At 43.5% G+C, this 23,638-nt stretch overlaps 1 protein-coding gene across 5 annotated transcripts in view; it reads right to left on the reverse strand.

The window, feature by feature from the left end:
• Positions 1-23,638, reverse strand: part of GRIA3 (glutamate ionotropic receptor AMPA type subunit 3) — a 199,442-nt gene that overhangs the window by 94,247 nt on the left and 81,557 nt on the right. For all 5 annotated transcript variants that reach the window (XM_063141934.1, XM_063141933.1, XM_063141931.1 and 2 more), the window contains exon 4: positions 4,456-4,643. In XM_063141934.1, coding sequence (XP_062998004.1) covers positions 4,456-4,643 — 188 coding nt within the window. The remainder of the gene's footprint in view (positions 1-4,455; positions 4,644-23,638) is intronic.

Genomic DNA, 23,638 nt, shown 5'->3' on the forward strand with positions numbered 1-23,638 from the left:
GGGGGGTGGGGGGATGTACAAAAAATCAACACAAGTGTGCATTTGCACCCATGTAAGCCAGTGGCTGTCTCCCCACCTTCTAGCAGAGCCTTGTGTAGAGCAGTCACTTCTTTTGCCTGTTCTTGACTCTCTCGCCAATCGATTATATTGGGTGATGACAAATTCTACTATTCCCAGAGAGTAAGAAAACTGCGTCTGTATCCACGTTCTCCACGCCATGCAGAATGACCCACCCCCCAATTAAGACAGCTCCTGTTGTCTCTCTGCATGAGTTCATGGGTTGAAATGAATGTGAATCCATGGGCTGAAATGAATAATCCTGATGGCTATATGCTACCTCCAGTATCAGAGGATGCCTTTGTGGATCAATTGCTAGGGAGTAGGAGTGGGAGGATGCCATTGCATTTATGTACTATTGGTGGGTTTCCTACAGGCAGCTAGTTGGGCACAGTGTGAACAGAAAGCTGGACTAGATGGACCTTTGGTGTGATCCAACATGGTTCTTTTTACATTCTTATGACATAAATTAGTCATGGCCAACTTTTTACATTGATTTCAATGCGACCTAACTTGGGTCTAGACTAAACCATACTTCTGGGCTTGATTTACCAGGTCTAATATTCTGCCTCTCTTACTCTCATGATCAAACCAATGTACAGCACCATGTACATTGATGGTGCTATATAAATAAATAATAATAATAATAAACCTTATGAGCATAAGAGTGAACTGAAACTCCAATTTCAATTTGGGCTGGAGGGGAAGAGTGCTACATTGACCAGGTGTTTGGGAAAACAAAGATTTAAATCCTCCAAAGGATGTGCATTAAAGCATTAACTGAATATTTTACCCCCATTTATATTCTTTTGCTTCCTTTCTCCACTTTTGGCTGGGCAAAATTATCTTCTAAGTTCAGCAGAAAAAACAACTGAAAATATGCAAATCTGAAGTTATCCCCTCCCACAGTGCTGCATTATCAGCCAAGCACAGTTGTGTAGAAGAACGGAATCTCCCGTTTCCCTTGATTAACCCTACTGCAGAGATCTAAAAAGTGTTTAAATTTCCCTAAGATATTTATCTTAAATGTTTACCTGGCATGGTGATAAGGAATTAAGCTGAAAAGAATGAAGCTAAAGCTTGCAGAGAAACAAAACAAAACGTAAGACGTTCAGCACTAAACCCGGGGTAACCAGTGATTTCCACTAGTTGAAAAGTAAGTTATTGCTCTTTGCTACCGAGCCAGAAAACAAACATCCTCAGGAAATCACTATCCATAGAAGGATGTATTATTATGCACACCAAGTTGGGGCAGAAACCAGAGCTTCTCTTGATATCACTTGGTCCATACGGACATGATATTCTTTTTCTGAAGTGAAATCCTTGTATTGAATAGGGCCATAGCTACACCTAAGGTTTATCCCTGGATCATCCAGGGGTCAAACCTGTTCATCTAGGTGACACACAGGGGATCCAGTGCTCAGGCAGGGGCGAACCCTGGATGATCCCAGGATAAACCTTAGGTCTAGCTGTGGCCTAGGTTCACATGTTGCAGTGGCAATTCCAAGGCTCTTTAACCTAGGAATTGTGGAGAGAAGCACAATGCATACCCTAGTTTCCACTAATAATTAACATCAGGAATACCCGTCCGTTTGTTGTTAGATTAACTCTGGGTTGTTTAACCCATAAACAGCCCAGAGCCTCCAGCATTGCACATCATGAAACACTCCACGAATAGGCCATTTGTAGTTTGTTAATTAAAAATGGAAACAACCCAAGAAACTGTCACCATGATATGCAATCTGGCCCATTCACTGACCCAGTTCACACAATCACCAGTGCCCAGCACATCTTAAATAAGCCACGGTGGGTTGCAGTGGGTGCTGGCTGACATTGTGAATATTTAAGCAGCAGTAGATGTTTTTAGCCATTTTAAATTTTGTGTATTTACATTTTGTTGTAAGTTGCCTTGAGCTTTTGTTTTTTTTAGAAAGGCTTCTAAGAAATCATGAGGATCATCGTCATCATCATCCAAGTGCTATACTAAGGGAATGTGAAAAAAAAATCCCAGTTTCTTGCAATGTATCTCCACATTAGAGCTCTGTTGCAATGTTGCTGCTAACCTCAAAGGTAGCGGGATATGACCCAAGCATCCCGTTTCCCCGAGAAGATTCAGCTTCAGGGCTTGATTGGAACTGAATGCTGTCCGAACCAATTCACATCTGCAGCGTTTCGTCCGATTTGTTTATAGCAGGAAGGCTAGTTTGCCATCAGTCAATAACAGAAAATTGGCTGAAAAGAATATGCTAATGCTTCGTGAAATTTGTGAAGGCGTACTTCCAAGAACAAAAGCCCCGCTGATCTCAACAGGACTGATTTTCTAGAAAACAATTGGGCTGCAAATAAGTTTTTTTTTTAATTTTTTAATCCATACTATAAAGCCATTACAAGATTTTTTCAGTGTTGTGATTTATATGTCAATTATTCTTTATGCAGCACCATCAACAAGCAGACAGGTTGGTACCCAGAGGGTTTACTATGTGCAGTGTTTAAGACCGCAATCCTATGCATGTTCAGACTGGGCGCGGGGGGGAGGGAGTCCTACATTTCCCACCATGCTGGGATGCTGGGAGTTGTAGAAAAAAAAATCTGTCTAAACATGCATAGGATTGCATCCTAAATTATCGATAAATCAGTTGAATCCAAGGACTTTATACCGTATTTCTTCGATTCTAAGACGCCATCGATTGTAAGACGCACACTAATTTCAGTACCACCAACAGAAAAAAAGCTTTGATTCTAAGAAATAATAAACGACCCGCGATTCTAAGACACACCCCATTTTTAGAGATGTTTAAATGGGGAAAAAAGTGCGTCTCAGAATCGAAGAAATACGGTAGTTACAGAGAAAGCTTTAAAAATGGCCCCAATGGGTATTTTGCTAGTCCCCACCTTAAAAAAACAAACAAACCATGAATGCAACAACCCTCCGTATCAATCAGATACAAAAACAGTGAATTCTGACGCCGAGTTCTGATTACTATATAACCAAAATGGGACTACTAAGAAAGAAGAGGAAAGCATCACCATGTTCAAGGGAACCCCAAGTTTTGGGAAAGTAGATAAGACCTTCAGTGCAAGCAGATGTGTGTATATGTGTGTGTGTATATGTGTGTGTACATTGTGGGGAGAACCTAAGGGAGCAAATCCAGTAGAAGTGGTGGCTCCGATTTCAGTGGGGCTGTGAATCCATTCTGGGTTTTAGTTAGAACCAACTAGAACTCTAAAGGAGTTATCGAAGGTGCTGAGCCGACTTAGGGGGAAAGGCTTAAGCATCTTGGGTAGTTCCTTATAGTTCTGTCTGGTTCTGACTGAAACCCGGAATAGATTCACAGCCCCACTGAAATCAGAGCCACCAATGTCCACTGGGCGAATCCCTGCCTACGTAGCCCATTGAGGACTGAGCATGCTCAATGGCCATGGAATGTTGAGTTGTTGTCTGGTGGAGGGGGAAAGGCTGGAACACTGAAAAGGCACAAGCCAAATGGCTACATTTTGTATTTGTATTTTATATTGGCAGATATTAACCCATGCTAGGCACCATGGGATACAAATGAGGAGTTCTGCAGGTCAAGCATCAGTTTCTTACTACCTGTATCACTGGGTGTTGGATCATGGATTGGATCTGGTTTTTATTTTTCCACTGTTTTTACAATTACCTGGAGACCTGAAGAAAATGAGGAGTCAGCAGAACGTATTCCCTTAAATGTCAAGGTCTCAGCTGGACACTTATTGAATTATTGAATTATTGTATGGAAGCATTTTTCTGCAATTAATCAATTAGTGATTGCATCATTGTACAGGACTGCCTATATAAGTAGCTGTGTTTTTCATGCATTTATTCCTTCATCTTACCCCATCTTGATGTATGCTGCTGTGTATTGATCGTCTGTGAGTATTTGTATATGTGCTGCCATAACTAAATTATTTCAACTGTCAGTAAAGGATTTGCTTTTAACTTCCAAAGAATCCTTTGCCTCATTGAGTCTTTGCTGCGTCCTAAACTGAGAGCCGCTGCTACTTCTGCTCAACTCTGGTTCAGAGCGTGATTTTCCAACACTGGGATCACTACCTGGTAAGAAAATTCATGCTGAGATCTGAGACCTCGCCCCCAGGCTCCTGCCTACCGCAAAGCTCCAAGAACGACACATGGACTCAGCATGTATCACAAAAACAAGGAATCACTCTGCTAGCCTTTCCAAAGTCCCCCATCTCCATGTCCGAGGCTGCACAGGCACGATATAGACCACAAGGAAGAAGAAATGGAGCATTACGTTCCTTCTGAATGACCAGTTGTGATGCTGTAGGCCCCACGCGGGATGACTCACAGGCCCCCTAAGGTAGAGTGCAACAGTTACCATGTATTGAAACATTACAGAACCAGCAGCCACCACATACCTGTTCCAAAATGGTGTTTATTCTTTCCACTTCGCAATCTATCAAGTATCTCTTCTCCTGCCGCTTGTCCATTTCCTCAATGATTGCCTTAAACTCCTGAACGTCCTTTATGCTTCCCACAGAACGGGCTGTCACTTGCCAATTATTTTGCACGGCAGCTTCCATAATTGCCTGAAGAATGGAAAACCCTAGGAACAAAGAAAAAGGGGAAAAAAGGGGAGGGGAGTTTAAAAAACACACCCTCAAAAGCAAGAACAGGCTGGATGTCTTTTATTTAAAAAGACTCTACTTTGTCTGGAACCAGCTGCAGTGTTTATTACCTGGAAAAATTAATAACCTCTAAGCCTTTTGGGGAGAATAGAAATCCAGTTCTAATTTCTGTCCTGTTTGTAGCAACCCTCTTGATTTAGCAGAGTTGCTAGGATATAAAGGTTGTTCATAAAATATTCAGCATGTCTTGACAGTTTTCAAGGTCTATTCATCCTGCTGTAATGGAACACGCAAGTGCACACATCTATGCATCCTGCCAAAATGGTAGAACTTTTCTCAGATGATCTATTCCCAGCCTACGCAAAAAAAAAGAGTCCTAGTCACATCTTCAAAATAAGCTGACGAAATGGGTGAAAGGTAGGTGGGTATTTCAACACCTTCTAGTCCCATTTCTCACCACTACAGGTTCAGAAGAAGGCATCATGGAATTCAGTGCATGTAGGGTCATTCAGGAACCTAGCATAATCAGATCTCCAAGTGCAAATTTTGTTTTAGTTCAGTTTTGATAAGAATTTGACAAAAATTGCAACATTCTCCAAATTCGGGACAAAAAGAACTTGAGATTACAACATTTCAAATGGGGGAGAAACTAAAATGGATAGATACATTCATCCATTTAGGCATAGGGTTCTGAGTGCATTGCTCTTAAACGTCTGGATTTGAATCCCTGTGTATTCAATTGTGTTTACACTGAATTGTGGTTGCCACCCCTCTTTTTCTTCTGACGGTCTCCTCATCTTTAAGAGCTACATGGCAGGCAGGAACACACAGTCCTCTCCATGCTGGGAATAAATCGACCTACTGAATTTGGATGGGGCAGATGGGTGAGAATGCTTTTTCAGTTCATTTTGGTAAGAATGTACCAAAATGCACAAAGTTCTTCATATTTAGGAGAGAAAGAAGTAGAGAGATTAAAAGAAACAAATAAATCTGGATGTAGAAAAAAGGAAATGGACAAATTTGCCCTTTCTTAATTCCCAATCTAACTAATTTCTAAAATTTCTAAAATTCTAACACATTTTAGAATGTTTTAAGGATGTTTTAAAGATGTTTTAATCATGTATGGTATGTTTTTAATCAGTTTTTAATGTGTATTTTATATCATGTTTTTATACTGTTTGTTTTATACTTTGAATGGTTTTAGTTTTTGTGAACCGCCCAGGGAGCTTCGGCTATTGGGTGGTATAAAAATGCAATAAATAAATATATACATAGAATTCCAGTCTTATATCCACCAAAAAGGATGGGCCATGAGAGAAACTTTGCTCCCCCCTTTAGTTCCATGCACACTTTTTGGAAGATGAGATTAGATCACCTCCTAAATCAGATGATGACAATGACGACAATGGTGATGATGACAATGATGATGATGATAAGTAATAGCAGCAATCATAGAATTTATACTACAGAGAGGTTGAATAGGTTCAGAAGAAGACAACAAAGATGACACAGGGTCTTGAGGACAGGCTGAAGGAACTTGGGATGTTTGGTCTGGAGAAAAGACTGAGGGGAGTAACGGGCTCAAGTTAAAGGAAGCCAGATTCGAGCTGGACATCAGGAAAAACTTCCTGACTGTTAAAGCAGTGCGACGGTGGAATCAGTTACCTAGGGAGGTTGTGGGCTCTCCCACACTAGGGGCCTTCAAGAGGCAGCTGGACAAGCATCTGTCAGGGATGCTTTAGGGTGGATTCCTGCATTGAGCAGGGGGTTGGACTCAATGGCCTTGTAGGCCCCTTCCAACTCTGCTATTCTATGATTCTATGAGATATGTTAGCAGTGTTCAGGTGCCACAGGGAAGATGCTCAAGAACTATTTTCCATGGCCACAGAAAGCAGGACCCAAAATAATGGGTAGACAATACAGCTACTTAGAATCTGATTAAATATAAGGAAAAGCTTCCTGACAGTAAGATTGGTACAACTGCAACAAAGAGGTGATAACAACCTAACACAGTATAAATGAAAACAAGGATGTTAAGGAAACAGGTAAAAATGCAATTTTATATACTAAAATATAATGTTAAAAATAACATGCACAGAGCATTTCAGAAGTATAATAATACAACACAGGCGTATCCAGTGAAATTTTAGAATGTTTTAAGGATCTTTTAAGGATATTTTAAATATGTTTTAATCATGTATGGTGTGTTTTTAATCAGTTTTAATGTGTATTTTATATCATGATTTTATACTGTTTGTTTTATACTTTGAATGATTTTAGTTTTTGTGAACCGCCCAGGGAGCTTCGGCTATTGGGCGGTATAAAAATGCAATAAATAAATAAATACAAGACAATCAGAATGCTAGACTGAAAATGCTCAGTAAACTTTATCCATTTGGCCAGACGCGTTTCGAACCATGGTCTTCTTCAATGGCCAGTTTCCTATGAAACAAATACAAACACTTAAAAAATATACAGCAATAAGTGTTTTCCTTTACCCTGGCCCTTACACGTGTTTGTATTTGTTTCATAGCAAACTGGCCATTGAGGAAGACCAAGGGTCAAAACGCATCTGGCCAAATGGATAAAGTTTACTGACCATTTTCTGTCTAGCATTCTGATTGTCTTCTGTATTATTGTACTTGTGAAATGCTTTGTGTATGTTATTTTTAACGTTATATTTTAGTACGTAAAATTGCATTTTTTTTAACCTATTTCCTTAACTTCCTTGTTTTCATTTATAGTAAGATTTGTACAACAGTGGATTAGTCTACCTACACAGATTGTGGGTTCTCCATCTCTGGAGGTTTTTAAGAAGAGGCTGGACAGCCACCTCTCATGGATGGTTTAATTGGACTAGAGTTGGACTAGATTATCCTTGTGGTCCCTCCCAGCTCAACAATTCTGATTCTATACCAGGGATCTGAACCCTCCAGCCTATGGAGGTCTTGCATTCAGCATGTGGAGCCTCCTTGGTTTCTTCCAGGGCTTGACCTCTTACGTCTTGTCTCTTACATCACAGGAAGTGACTTCAATCTCAGGTTATTAGACTTCCAAGTACTAGAACTGAGTGGGAGATATCAGCCGGCCCCTAATTGTCACAGATGTCATCTCTGCATAAGCAGAATGTGCCACTTAAGTTGTTGTGGCAATTATCCAAGGCACGTAATGTGGACATGTGGTTTTACTGGTCTTAGGTTTTGTTTTTTATTTCATGCGGCACACTAAAAAAATAAAAATAAATCCTACCACAATGCAGAATGTAATAGCATTAAATAACACTTCTAAAGCTCATATTAAGGTAATATCAACTCATTTAGCGGCTTCAACAGAGCAGGGAGGCAGCATGAAATGAACAAAGAGTGGCACAGTGGGAAATTTATGCTTGCAAGTGGGCAATTCATTCCTTGCGGATGTCTCCACGACTCGGATGTAGGCAGACTTTGAGAAAACTACTGAGAGCTAATTGTAGACCAGCTGGTGAGCATAATCTTCTACTTGAAGGCGAAGTGTGTGTGTGTGCTTTTGGAAGGGGTGGTGGTGCAAGTTTGTAATGAGGGCTAATAAACTGAAACTCAATCCAGACAAGACTGAGATGCCGTTAGTGGGTGTACAACCTGTTATGGATGAGGTTGCACTCCCCCTGAAGGAGTAGGTTTGTAGCTTGGGGGTTCTCCTAGAACCATCTCTGTCACTTGAGGCTCAGGTGGCTTGGGTGGCATGGAGTGCCTTCTACCAGTTTTGGTTGGTGGCCCAGCTACGCCCCTATCTGGACAGGGATAACCTGGTTTCAGTTGTCTATGCTCCAGTAACCTCCAAATTAGATTACTGCAATGCTCTCTACGTGGGGCTATCTTTGAAGATGGTTTGGAAGCTGCAGCTTGTGCAAAATGCAGTGGTCAGATTGGTAACAGGGACCAGAAGGTTTGAGCATATAAGACCTACTCTGGCCTGCATGCATTGGCTGCCTTTATGTTTCCAAGCCCGATTCAAGGTGCTGGTTTTAACTTATAAAGCCTTACACAGCTTGGGACCACAATACCTGACGGAACGCCTTTTCCGATATGAACCTACCCAAACACTACGTTCAACATCTAAGGTTCTCCTCCGGGTGCCTACCCCGAGGGAAGCTCAGAGGACTGCAACAAGAGAGAAGGCCTTCTCTGTGGTGGCCCCCCCAACCACAAAAGCCATTTTGTGAAAGCACCCAGCATTCACGCAATCTCAGCTGTGCCCAGCAACCCAACAAGATTGGGGACCCAAGTAATATGTTAAATGTGGCTGTATTTAAAGGCCACATTGGCAAAGTGAAAACGTATTTTGCAAAATCTTGTGGTAACTTTTTCATGGCAGTGACTAGTGTAGAATTTGGCCCTTTGATCTATTTACTGATTTATGGGCTGGGTTGCTCTCTGTCCTTTGTAAAAGAGATCCAATGCAGGGTGTTCCCAGCACCGCGTCTTTGAAATATAGCTTTTGAGAAGGGCTTTTGACCTCTCTTAATGATGTCCTGGCTTTCACTGTTTAATGCTTCTTGAATGTTCCTGAGTTTCTACATGTGCACTTCATTGCCTTACAATTAATATATGCTGTGCTTGGGAATACTGTCTGACTTCTTCTCTCCCCTGGGACCACTGAAAGAGAGGCATTTACATATGTATAGTACAATGAACTCAGCCTTCCTTAACATCATATTTTACAAAGATGGCTGTGATGTTTCAGACGGCATTACGATTCTGCTACATGGAAGAGAATGAGCAGGTACAAGACTTGGTTACTTGGCAGCTTACAAATGAGACATTTGATAATTGAAAAACTCAGAGTGCAATTAAAGGGAAATTTATGCGGGTTTTTAATCGAAGGGAAAATGGCCTTTTATTGCTCGTGCTTAGGAGTGTTAAATATTGTACCTCTTGTCCGTAAGATGTACCAGGAGTCTCGCTCCACTGCCACGTGGCTATGAACCCATACACTCCAGCACTTCAGAGATAAAAATAGGGGATGTGCATGAGAAAGGTAGCTTAGTTGTAAGCACGTGCCTTGCATACAGGCGGGCTGAGGCTCTCCCCAGCCACTTTCTACAAAAAGACAGCAGGCTGTACATCTGAGAAAAAAGTCCTCCTTGGAAGTTTGGACTAAAACTGCCAGTTCATAGGGACTGGACCCAGCACCTCTACAGATGCATCCAGAGAAGACATGGGCATCAATTCTGAATCAGACAGGGAGAGAGAGGTGGTTCTTCAAGCGGCAAGGTTGCAGCAGGAGGAGATTGGTGAGAATAACAGTGATGCCCGGCTGCAGCCTAATTACCTGGAGGATGGCCAGCCAGGCCCCTTTGAATTTGTGGGAATGCAGTATCTAATGAGGAGGAGCTGGGAATAAGAGAGCCAAGGGCTAGACATCAGAGGAGACGTCAGCCAGGGAGGCGACCCCCTGGAAAGACCCATCTTGATGGCAGGACTTCAAATTTAAGAAATTTCACTCACTCCTGAAGCCTCTAAGAATACCCCCCCCCAAAAAAAAACTTTTGCAGGAGACTAATAGCCCCACTTTACTCTGTGTTAGTTTGCTGCAATAAAAAGAAAAAAGTCTGGTTGTGGCACTTTTTGGACTAGCAGATATCTCTACAATGGCGCTTACTTCTGAACGTACCATGCATGCATTAGGTTGTGCTGTTAATGGATGAAAGCTCAGGTTTTCTAATGCACAGCTCGACGGTTGTGCATTAGAAACCACATTCCGGTCACTTTGACAGAGTTGTAACCATGACCTGAACCTCTTGATCACTGGTTGCTGAGCATGAAATGAGTTTTCTACTTCTCTTAGCTGCATACAAAGCACAAATAAACCTGATCTCTAGCTGTCAAAGGGGGGGAGGGGTAAATGCTGCATTTTATCTACAGTTTTGGACCACCTCCTCTGAGACTGATATTTCTCCGATAATACCACTAACACTGATAAAAGGGGACTTTTTGCTCAGTTTAATCACACTCTAAAAGGTTGTGGGAATCTATCTTTTCGAAAGCAAGCTAAGCAATTGTGGGGAGGGGGAGAGAGAGAGAGAGAGAGAGAGAATATATATTTTTCATTGAAGAGTTCATTCACTTAGAAATAATTCTCCCTTCGGCAGGACTGTTCTATGTATATATATATTATATATCTTGATCAGATAACATTGTAACAGTCACTGAATGCAAGAGTAGAAGTGATAGATCAGATAAGGCCTTACATCCAGTGGACCATATTGGCACATATCTTGAGGAACATGAACATCTTTATGACAGACATCAAGTACATTAGTGCAAGAGAGCCTAAGTAATTTGAACCAGTCTTCTCTGGCTAAGCTTCTCTTCCTCTTCAGCACATCCCATTCCCTTCAATAGGGAGAGTGGAGGAACTATTTGAGAGCTGCGTCATTGAGCCCACTGAGAGAGCCACCATAGCTCAGCGGTGGAGCACAAACTTTGCATGCGGAAGGTCACAGGTTCAATCCCCGGCATCTCCAGGTAGGTCAGGAAACCCTCCTGCCTAAAATGCTGGAGAGCCATGGCTGCCAATCAGTGTCGACAATACTGGGCTAGGGTGACCAACTGTCAGGATTTCCCCGGATTTGGCCTGGTTTTTGTTCTTTCCATGGTGTCAGGGGGGATTTTCTATAATTTTCAATAATGTCCTGGAATGATACACCTTCCTCTTTAAGGCTGCCATTAGCATGGCAAGAGGGAATGACATGCTTTCTTGAGGCACATCATTCCCCCACCTGAGCTCCAATTGAGGTCTTAAAAGGGAAAGTGGGTCATTTGTGGACATTATAGAAAAGGCCCCAATTGGAGTGGATGGTGGTGGTGCAGAATGAAATCCTTTCCCCTCCTCCACTCCAATCGGGTTCTTTAAGGTGGCGGGGGAATAACGTACTTTCTGCAGGACGCAGAAAGCTGATTCCCCCCACACACACTAGGTGTCCTCTTTTTTGGTTTCCCAAATATGGTCACCCTAAGATGGACTCATGGTCTGGCTCCATATAAGGAAGCTTCCTGTGTTCTTATATTCCAGAGTGGTCCGTAGGGATCCTATTGCACAAGGAAAGGAGGGGATACTTATTTACTTTATTGATTTATATTACTTCCACACCGTTTAATAACTTAAAATCTCTAAACTCTTTAGATGAAAAATATAGGGCAGGTCTACACCAGTTGTTATCCCAGGGATTGCCCCGGGATCATCACAGGATGCACAGGGGATCCCGGGGGCAGGGAGGCAAGATCCCTGCATTTCCCTGGGATAACCAGCACAGCTTTAATCCCAACTTTCATCCCAACTCATCCCGAGACCACAGGAGGTGTGGGCAGCCATCCTGGTTTTGTCCTGGCTCCTCGTGAGTAAACACAAGGAGCTGGGAACCGGGCACAGGGCTCCTCAGGTGCTCTGTGCCCATCAGGGGTGGGGAGGGGATCGGGATTTTATATTTTTACCTTTTTATTTACCTCGTCTTTCTTTTTTAAAAAATGGCTGCCATGACGGATGCAATGCCCAGGATGTCTCAAGGACACGTGTGCATGGAGGGGGAGGATCTCGCGATCAGAAAATTGCAAGATCTTCCCCCTCCCTCCCAGAATGCTGGGAGGTCCAGACATGCCCATATATAATCCAATGTAAAAACCAATGTAGAAACAACATAAAATAATAAATACATTACAACAAGAACATCAGTAGAACAGATTAGTGTCATCATGGCTATTACAAGTCAGGAAAAGCCTGAGCAAATAGATACAATTGGCATTTCAAACTTGCCACTGTTTCCACCTCTCAAACCACACATGGGAGAGCATTCCAGGTGCTGGGTGCAACTACCAAGAAGTTTGGGCCTGCATATGTGCCCTCACCTGGTGACACACTGTTGGTTGTGGGAGGACCAATGAGGCCTCCTCAGATGATCTCAGGGGTTGATTTGGTGTATATAGGGGAATGTGGTCAGCTGGGCATCCTGGTCTCAATTTCGGAAGGGAGCAGGCCAGTATCAGTGAGGCTAACCCATGCTCCTATCTCCTCCCCCATCCCTGGTGAAGAGATCTGGAGATCATGAAAGCTTGCACACCAGGTGGGCTGCTGCCAGTCAAAGCAGAGAGTACTGAGCTAGATGGACACATATAAGGTAGCTTCCTATGTTCTTCGCCCAGTGCTTTTTCATTTATTGACCAGAACACCAGAAGGTGCGGCACTTTTATTTCTTAGAATATTTCTTCATTAACTTCTTCAATTGATTAAAATCCAGGAAGGGAGAGAAATTAGTTTGCTTTGCATTTCCATGGAAACTTGTGAAATCCACATTTCCCAAACCGAAACACAAACTGGAATGCAGTTTGCCATCAAAATCCATACATCGCTGAGGCTTGCAGTGCAGTTTGCAACAACAACAAAAAGGCACAAAACCATGTGCATTTTAAAAATGTGTACAAGTACGCATGCGTTTGGTGTATATAGGGGAACGTGGTCAGCTAGGCATCCTGGTCTCAATATGGGAAGGGAGCAGGCGCAAAAAATGTGCACAAAAACTGTTTGGCTCAGAGAGAAAAAAATGAATACATTTGCAAAAGAGTGCAAAAAATGTGCACAAAACTGTTTTGCTCAGAGAGAGAAAAATGAATATCTTTGCAAAAGAGTGCAAAAATGTGCACAAAACTGTTTTGCTCAGAGGGAAAAAATGAATACATTTGCAAAAGAGTGCAAAAAATGTGCACAAAAACTGTTTTGCTCAGAGGGAAAAAATGAATACATTTGCAAAAGAGTGCAAAAATGTGCACAAAACTGTTTTGCTCAGAGGGAAAAAATGAATACATTTGCAAAAGAGTGCAAAAAATGTGCACAAAACCTGTTTTGCTCAGAGAGAGAAAATGAATACCTTTGCAAAAGAGTGCAAAAAATGTGCACAAAAACTGTTTTGCTCAGAGAGAAAAAATGAACACATTTGCAAAAGAGTGCAAAAAATGTGCATCCCCCCCCATGAGGGAACATCATGTTAGTCTGCAGCAAAAACAATGAAGAGTCTTAACTAACACATTTATTTTGGCATAAATATCCATAGTCACAGTCCACTTCTCCAGATGGAAGAACACCCCATAAAATGTGCATTTTCCCCTAAAAAAATATGTGCATGCTAATACATGGAAAGGTTAAAAAAAAAAAAAAAACAGCTGTCACAATCTGATGTGGAAATGGGACAAAATGAACTCAGAAGGGAGGGAAGGAATGAGAACCAAGAGAAACAAAGTTTAACAAACCCACCATTCCTAATTAGAATACCGTCCGTATACTATTCTGTATATTAGCAGAAGTAAATAGGCTGGAGTCAAAAGTGGCAAACAGCAGAGAAAGCTTTGAGAAGGGAAACTTTGCTGGCCCAGTGATTGCTACTTCTGGATTATTATTATTATTATTATTATTATTATTATTATTATTATTATTATTATTATTATTATTATTATTATTATTTTAAATCCATCATCAGCCTGGAATGCACAAAACCAAGAGGGGGGGGGGTTGAAAAATCTCTCTGGGGTGACTGGTGCTTTACCGGAGATGCAAATGAGTGCATGTCTGCCCATGTTTATGTATTTATCTAAGGAAAGGGGATCTAATTAGGAATCCTGCAGTCAGTAATTAGCAGGTTAGTGGATAACCTCATGTTCTGAGTGAGACAGTTGATCTGTGTTCCAGTAGGGCTGAGTGCTCAGAGGCAGGGATTATAGAACTTTATAATCAGGTAGCTCTCTGCTGTGGGAGAGAAGCTGTTGTTGTTGTTGCTACTATTAAGTGCCAGAAGCTCATTCAAAGCCCCCAAACGGTATGTTTGACTTATGGAACCATTTACAAGACACGACGGAATGGAAATTAATTGATTTGAATTTCTAGCTGGATTGGCCCTCTCAACTGTGAAGGACATTCTGCATTTGGCAAAGCCCAACTTGTTCTCCACAGGGGTGCAGAATTGTATTTCTACCTATTGCAATTTGTGGTTTTCATTTGTGGTGCGTAGGTTGAGAAATAATGAGACAGACAACAATAGCTGGGTTTAAACAGGGCCACATTTATTTAACCATCTGCAAAGGGGTGGAAATCCTATCGGGCATCCAGTATGGCCTGCTTGCAGGCCCTTCAGGTCGGACGAGATATTCGTAGCCTGTGGGCAGGCACAGGACCATTTGCCTTCCCATGGGCCTGTCCTTGTGGGGTAGGGAGACCTTCCTTTGTCATGCCATAACTCAGGCTGCCCAGCTCAGAGTGGGTGAGTACGGTTGGCCCCAAAGGTAAGCCTTATCTCACAGGCAGGCCACAGGGCTCAAAGCTGGGAGCCTCAGATCTTACCAGTCACCTTGAACAGCGCCTGTGAGTGCTCACCAATTCGCAATCCCTCTGGATGCCCGTACCTAGCGCCAAATAAAATGGGACCAAATTGAATCAAATTAACCTATTTATTACTCCCAAACTGTCTTACAGTGTGGAGTAGGTGAAAAAACGTATGCACAAATCAGTACATGAGTAAAAACTTCCTACTCAGCCCCAAATGGCAACCAGCAAGCCCACACTGTCTACAGGGAGGGAGCCGCATAGCAAAGAGCAAGCTGAGAGGGGCGAGTCTTTCTTTTAAGACTTCTTAGTCCCCTCCCAGTCTCGTGGCCCTGAGGTGCCCAGCCAATGGCATGCAGGCACGTCTCATCCTCTCCCACGCCCACAAAGGCCTCCCCATGCCCAGGCTATGCCGGGCCTGGCAGATTGGCACTTCTGAAAGGGTTTTGTGTTTTATTCATCTGCATTTTTTCACTGGGGGCACCCAAGTTTGTCTTCAGGCATTATTTCTTTTTAAAAACATTATGTTGTCCTTGGTGCCAGCAGGAATAGCAGATGATCACACATCAGTGGCTGCTCCTGGAAGCTGCCATTTTGTTTTTTCCCAGAACGTCCTAATGCAATGTCCTTCTGGAACATTTGTGGGGGAGAGAAGTCAGTTGTCAAGGGGTGCATCTTTTCTGCGGTGGTCACCATCCCCCACCCTAAATGCACTGGAAAGACACTGCATTGGGGCATTCTTGGGGGGGGGACACAAAATGGTGGTTGCCAGGAGCAGCCCCTGAAGTCTGTTTCTCCAGTTGTTGGAGACAGGTTAAGACCCTCCATTTGTTCCTCTCTGCAATTGTTGCAGGATGAATGGAAACTGAACTAAATGGGCCCTATTCAGTTCCATTTCCCCCATTATTTATTTATTTATTAAATTTTTGTACTACCCAATAGCCGAAGCTCTCTGGGTGGATCACAAAATAGATAGTGGGAAAGTACCCCACGCTTTAGTTCATGTTGAAACTTATCATGAAGGCCAATACACGCAGAGTACTTTTATTAACAAAGCAAGTTTCCTTATGAATAGACTGTATTTGTGGTGGTTAGGACTGCAGTGTTTTAGGCAGTACAAAGTGCAGCTGCCTCTCAGCATTCCAAATAGTTCTTAAAACCTAATGCTTATTTGTCATGGCCTTTGGCTAGCACAATAAACTGATGATGATGATGACCTAATGCTGCAATCATGATAATCTAAAATTTAGATGGAACATTTAGATTTTAAATCATGGTTTACGGTTGTCCAAACTGGGTTTAACACTGCTTTAAGACTGATTCCTAGACAGTGTTCACTTGTACACATGGCAATATTAGGGTGACCATATGAAAAGGAGGACAGGGCTCGTGTATCTTTAACAGTTGTACTGAAAAGGGAATTTCAGCAGGTGTCATTTGTATATATGGGGAACCTGGGGAAATTTCCTCTTCATCACAACAGTTAAAGCTGCAGGTGCCCTGCCCTCTTTTAAATCTGGTCACTCTAGTATAGCTCCTGCAGCTTTAACTGTGGTGCTGAAGAGGGAATTTCACCAGGATCTCCATATATACAAATGACACCTGCTAAAATTCCCTTTTCTATGCAACTGTTAAAGATACACGAGCCCTGTCCTCCTTTTCATATGGTCACCCTAGGCAATATCCAATACCCACATTATAGTTATTTGTTTGTTTGTTTTAGATATTGTTAGGCTAGCTTTCAGGGTCAAAACAGTTCTCTCAAGGCAGTTCACTGTTTATGTGGTAAATAGAAGGCTGCAACAACAGCTAGGCCTGTAACTAATGCTTTATTGATGACTCCTTGTGCCCGACCCCAAGAGCTGAGTGGTGTTGCTTCTAAAGATTTCCCCCCAGGGAGCCTGTTGTCCTTAACTTCAGTTCCACTAATCATGTTACATTCACAACATGCAAATCATAATGAAATAGGTTAAAAGTCAAATGGAAAATCTACCCTACCTAAAAAAAAGTTCATTCTAAAACCAGCAGCAACAGTTAAAATCACAGCTTAAGAACACAGACTAGCATCATTATCAATGAAAAGCAAAGCAATACTCCTTTCACTTGACGAATTGCAGCTATCAGTCAACTTGGAGGTACATTTCGACTGGCTCATATGTATGGTGATGGTTAAGCCATCCCAAATGGCTGAGCATCCATTACGAAGAAAGGCTTGCTGCCTGCCATGCATAGGACTATGCTGGTCTGAAGGTCTGAAGCAGCCTTAAATCCCTGATCTACTTGAAGACAATCAAACCACATCTTTGCAACAGACCATCATGAGACAGGTAAGTTTTGCCCTAGTGATGATATGATATTGTAATAGTAACCCAGTTCAATACAAGGGGACCTGAAGGTAGGCATTGGTGAACAAGCTATGCTTGAGATCACTAACAATCATCTCGCTGCTCATCTCATGACTGATTCCTGATTGTGATTGCAATTGCTCCTCGCTTTGTGTGGATGGGGAAACTGTGCAAATCCAGCAACGATCAAACATGCAATTTGTGCAAATTTCCCCAAATTTGGGCAACTTTTCTCCAAAGACTAAAGCAGGGTGAATTTGCACAAAATTAAACTGAGAAAGTTGCGCAAATTGAACACGAGCATATGTCCAGCAATTTGTGAATGCTTTTAGCAGACATGTTGTGATCATGTTTGGGGCTTTGAACAGGGCACACTCCCATATTTGGAAAGCAAAAACAAAATTCTCATACCTTCCTACCTGCGGATCCAGTAATCTGGTCTATATTCTGAGAAGCCAATGGGGAAAAACTGCCATCTCTGTGATGACTGATGACCATTTCACCCCCTGCCCTAAACATAATGATACTGCAATTGTCCAGGGTCCTTGGCTAGTGAGGTTGTCCATCATGGAGTACAACCAGAAGAGGGATGCCACTCACCCATAGCACACCACATCTTCGTGTAGAACCCAGGGCTAAATCATTGCATTCTGCATTGGAGTCCTGCATAGAGCAGGGGGCTGGACTATATGACCTCCAAGATCCCCTCCAGTTCTGTGATTCTATGGAGCTATTGTCAACCAAGGACATCAAATATGATCTAATGGCTAGAATGTCTGGCTAGGACTGAGCCTACCTTGATTCAAATCCATGCTGAACCTCAAAGCTTGATGGCCTTGTTATTATCTACCCTGCAAACCCCATCTTTGCAACAGACCATCATGAGACAGGTAAGTTTTATCATCCTGATGATGTGACATTGCAACAGTAACCCTGTTCAATGCAAGGGCTGATATGAGAAGGTCAGAGACACTGTGAGTGTCAACTTTCCTTGGCAGAAAGTTGTGATCAAAACATAATAAATAAAAATGATTCCAAATGCATACAGCAATCTTAAAATTCCATATAATGCAAATTAATGTCTTGTTCCATGAGCCCTTTTTTAAAAGTCCAGAAACTGCTGAGTTCAAATAATGATAAATATTATTCCTTTGAAGAAACAATTGCAGGAGATTATGTTAATCAAGCCAGGAATGGAAATTCATATTCTTCATAAATAAAAGTATGTTAGCTTAGCACATCTTAGATAAATGTCCTAGAAAAGTCAAATATTTGGCTGGCTGAATTGTCTTCATATTTTGTCAAAAGATTCTTGATGTCTAACCTTCAGTCATCAAATGTGAATAAATATGCATTTTCCCTCCTGCCAAACTTTATCTACATTAAAATGTACATATATTCTGAAACTACCCGAGCAAACAAAAATTGTTTTGCTTCTGAGAACTTTCATTAGAGGCTTCAGTATAAGATCTTTCTTTTAAAAAAAGAAAAAGAAAAAAGAAACCTGAAGGGAAAATTGAGACCTCCCCACTCCCCCAAGCTCTGTACATGAGCATGTCAGCCTTTGGCAATCAGCTTTGTAACTGGAATATCATCTTGTGTCTGAACATCTATGTGAAGTTGAATTTCATTTGAAAGGAGTGGTAATCAAATAGTAATTAAGCTATTCTGAAATTCAAATCAGCTATTTATGAGGACATGAATGATAATCCACGGGTGTCAGTTGGCATGCTGTATACAAATATTTCGTATCGTTCGTAGAGCAGAGATGCAGGGCATCAGCACGGCCATCTTTAGGTTCTAGAAGGTCTTTTTGCATGGCACCCAGAAATGGGCCCCTTCCCTGAACGAGCCTATGGCCACGGCTAGATGAGGGGGTTGGAGGTCAGCCATCTCACGATTTTATGATCGCGAGATTGTTGCCCTTGTTTACACGCGGTGTGCCCGCCATTTTTTTAAAAAAGAAGGCGCGCACCAGTGCTCAACCACAAAATGTGAGTTTTTAAAATAATAATAATAATAATAATAATAATAATAATAATAATAATAATAATAATAATTCCCCGCTGCCCCCCACCCCCAATGCCCAGCTTCTGGCTCGTCGCGATTACTCGTGAGGAGCTGGGACAACCTGCGATGCCTGGCCACATGTTCCACAGTCTTGGGATCCCGGGAATGCAGAAAAAGTGAGGAAAAGGGTAGGGTGATATCCTGGGCCAAGGGAGGGATCATCCCTCCCTGCTCCTGGGATGCCCTGTGTGTCATGTGGGCACATAGGGATAATATATCGGGGCGATCACCCGGATAGCCATGGCCTACGTTCTCAGCACCACTGTCAAAAGCTGCACTTGCTCCTCATCCTTTCATCATTGCTACCACTGGCTTGTTTAACAGGCAGAGAGCCAGGTAGCAAGTAGGCCGGGGGATCTGCTGCTCTTCCTCACCATCACAAACGTCTGGGCCAGATCAAGAAGCAGGCGAATAAGCAGGTTGCGATGGAGGAGGAGAAACTCCAGGGGCTTCTTCTCAGTGGATTGGGGTGTGGGCCCTTGGCAGGGCCGGTGCCAGACTATTTTGTACCCTAGGCAAGGTGAGCTACTTGCACACACACATACCCAAAAAATGCCAACTTTGATTCAGCTGTTTCTGAACTATTATAGTTTCCTTTTATTCAGTGATGGGAGGGTGAGCCGAAGGTTAAAGCACCACCTCCAGCTCCCTGGATGGCCTTTGGCTGAAACAGCCCTCAAGCCTAGCCTCCCTCACAGGGTTGTTGTGAGGATAAAAGGTGTGTGTGGGGGGCAGGGGTGTATTTTCTGCCTTGAAGGAAAGGAAGACTTGAAAACGCTTCCTGCCGGCTGTCCCCTCAAGGGATAGCAGAACAGACTGTGCCAAAAAAATCAAAGTATCTCCAGCTTACTTGTAGGCCCGGCTTCCCCGTTTCTCGGCAAGGGCAGTGTGGAGAGCACCAGCCCAGGAAGGGGCTTGGACGGCGCCCAGGAGCAAGCCTCGGCTCACGGCAAAGGTGCCCCCTTTGATCTGCTATGGGCTAAGCGCCGGCCGGCTGACCCACCACCCACGCCGCCCTCCACCCATCCCGCGGGAAAACTCAACGCAGGCTCAGCCCAACGGCCTTCCCCCTGCCGAGGGAAGGTGAGCAAAGGCTCCAGGAAGCCCATCTCGACGCCCCTCGGCCACCCCAAGGCCCGCCAGAGGAGGTGACGCTTCAGCGGTGGGATGGGGTGGGCGACCGGATCTCCCTGATTGGGCAAGCCTGATGTCTCGCACAAAGCCGGCAGCACCTATCCTTTGATGGGGTGAGGCTGAGCGCTCAGGAGAGGCACCCGCTGCTGCTGCCGCCGCCGCCACAAAGTGCCCCTCGCCCTGCTCCACCCTGGCCAAGCTAGGGCTCCGGTGCAGGGCACAGGAGAGATTGCTGGGGCCTGAGTGGGCGATGACGACGCCCAGGTGCTGCCAGCCCCGCTGGGAAAGACTCACCATCTGCCTGTCGGGGGTCCCGCGCAGCCCTCCTGAAGGCCTGCCTGGGCCGCTGCTTCCTGGCTGCTGCTCTTCGTGCCAGTTCAGCCAGCCGGAATGCTGCCTGCGCATGACCCTAAGGGGCGGCGCCTTAGGCAGCCGCCTGACCTGCCCACTCATAGCGCCGGCCCTGGCTCTTGGCCATACCTACCTTTGTCACTGGTCTCAAGCCTGAGGCCCAGTGGTCCAAATCTGGTCCACCTTTGTTCTGGCCCTCCTAGTATTCTCCAGATGGCCTTTCCCCCTTCCCCAGGATAAAATGGGGAGGAGGAATAAGCCAACTTGGGCTCATTTTCCAGAGGAAAAAAAGTCAGGATACAAATGCAATAAAATAAATAAATTTTGGGAGCAGAAAAGCACTTATGCATAGTGTGGAGAATGTGGATAGGGAGACATTTTTCTCCTTGTTCCATAATACTAGAACCCAGGCTCATCCCACAAAGCTGATTGGTAGGAGATTCAGGACAGAGAAAAGGAAGGACTTCTTCACACAGTGCGTAGTTAAACTATGGCATTCACTACCACAAGATGTAGTGATGGCCAGCAACTTGGATGGCTTTAAAAGGGGGTTGGATAAATTCCTGGAGGAGAAGAAGGCTATCCATGGCTACGAGTCCTGATGGCTAGGTGCTACCTCCAGTATCAGAGGCAATAAGCCTGTGTGCACCAGATGCTGGGGAACATGGGCAGGAGGATGCCATTGCACCATGTCCTGCTTGTTCATCCCTGGCCAATGGCTGGTTGGCCACTGTGTGAACAGAGTGCTGGACTAGATGGACCATTGGTTTGATCCAGCACAGAACTTCTCATGTTCACTGCTGAGGTTTCCCCACCCCCCCACCCCCCACAAGGAAGAGTTAATCTGGTAGCTCTATTTTCTCTTTTATTTCATGCATGAAGGGGTTAGAGTGGGGAATGCCTTTCTTTTAACATTGCCTCACTATGATATTTATATCTGTGCAAAAATGGAAGACAAAGATAAAAATCAGGTCAATGTTGCCTGTGAGTCAAAGTACAGTGGCCTAAATGGATTTGGGGGAGGGGGAAACATTTTAAATGACTACGGTTATTTGCTGCCAGATGTTCCAGCACTGAAATACAGTGCCAACAGACACTCCAGGGAGTTCATCCAATTATCACACCATCTTTTGCCCTCCACTGAATGGCAACTTTTCTTTGAAGTTGAGATACATGTTAATACTATCATTGATCAGCCCCCCCCCCCGCCACACATATACAAAACTTACACACAACATACATAATTTTACAGAAACACAAAATAATCCCCAAACCCTAACATGATTCCAGACAGAGGTGTGCTGAAAATTTTGACCATTCCATTTTTGACATTTTTGGGTGGGGTGGAGGAAAAATGAAAACTCAGGAGAAAGAGGCTGGGAGAGGTGAGAGTTTTGGAGAATTTTCTCCTTGGGGAGCAGGACAGAGTTTCCACAGACTTTTTAAATGTAGCCAGTTGTTCAGGGATCTTCTTTCTTTCTATTTTTTTTTTAAAAAAAAACATCACTGGCATTTGGAGGAGCCCAGGAGTTCTTCCTGAATGCTTATTGGATAGGATGAGGTCACTTGGGGCACGTCTACACCAGCCCTATATCCCGGGATCGTTCCTGTGCATCCAAAGTCCACACAGGGGAACCCGGGAGCAGGCAGGGATGATCCCTCCACTTTCCTGGGATAACCCTTAGGTGTAGAAAGGGCCTTGGTTTCCAAGAGGCATTCAGTAAGAACTTCTGGGCTCCTCATAATGCTGAGGTTAGGGGTGTTGTTGTTGTTTTTTTAAAAAAACCACACTAAAAATATAGGAAGAAATCCCCTCAGCAACTGGCTACACTTAAAAAAGGTAATGTGGAAACCCTCCCCCATTCCCCAAGGAAAGAATTCTCCAAATCCCCCCCCCCCCATGAAAGAGGCAGAAAAATCAATGCCTCTTTCACAGGGAGAGAGAAACTCTCTTCCCAGGGAAGCTAGACTGGCTTCCTCCCTGATGTGTTTTAGGAGGCAGGGAAAAACTGTTTTGTTCCGGCAGGCCTTTGGCGAATAATCTGGACCTCCGTCTGTGCCAAGGACTTTTAATAATTGTCATTATAAATGTTTTAATGTTTGAACTTATTTAATATATTTTTAATTTTTGCATATTTGTATTTATAGGTTTTAAATGTATATGTTTGAAATCTAGTAATGCAGCCTTGAGGCCCAGCATTGTGCAAAAGGTGGGAAATAATAGTAGTAGTGGTAGTAGTAGTAGTAATAATAATAATAATGATGATGATGATGATGATGATGATGATGATGTTCCCAAAAATAGAGGGTAGGATTCAGCCCAGCACTGATTCCAGAGTCAGTTGAGATTTATAGAAGTTCAGTTCCTATGGGCATTTGGGAGTAGCATACCCTTTAAGCCAGTGGTGGGGAGCCTGTAGCCTTGCAAATGTTGTTGGATTACATCTCCCATCATCCCTGATCATGCTGGCTCAGGCTGATAGCAGTTGATGTCAACAACATCTGGGCATCCACCTGGAAAACCATGGAGACTAGCTGACCTTGACCATGGCTGCACGTCACTACCATGCAGCTTCAACCAATGTGAAGTTCATTAGAAGGAATCCTCCACCTGCAGAGATGTACATGGGTAGAGTCCCTACAGATGAAGAGGGATTCATGACATCCTCCACACATTCAGGAGATTCCTTCCCTCATCAAAATGCCAGCATTCAGCATCTTAGGAAAAC

This window comes from Elgaria multicarinata, chromosome 15 (assembly GCF_023053635.1).
Source record: "Elgaria multicarinata webbii isolate HBS135686 ecotype San Diego chromosome 15, rElgMul1.1.pri, whole genome shotgun sequence".
Taxonomy (NCBI): Eukaryota; Metazoa; Chordata; class Lepidosauria; order Squamata; family Anguidae; genus Elgaria; species Elgaria multicarinata.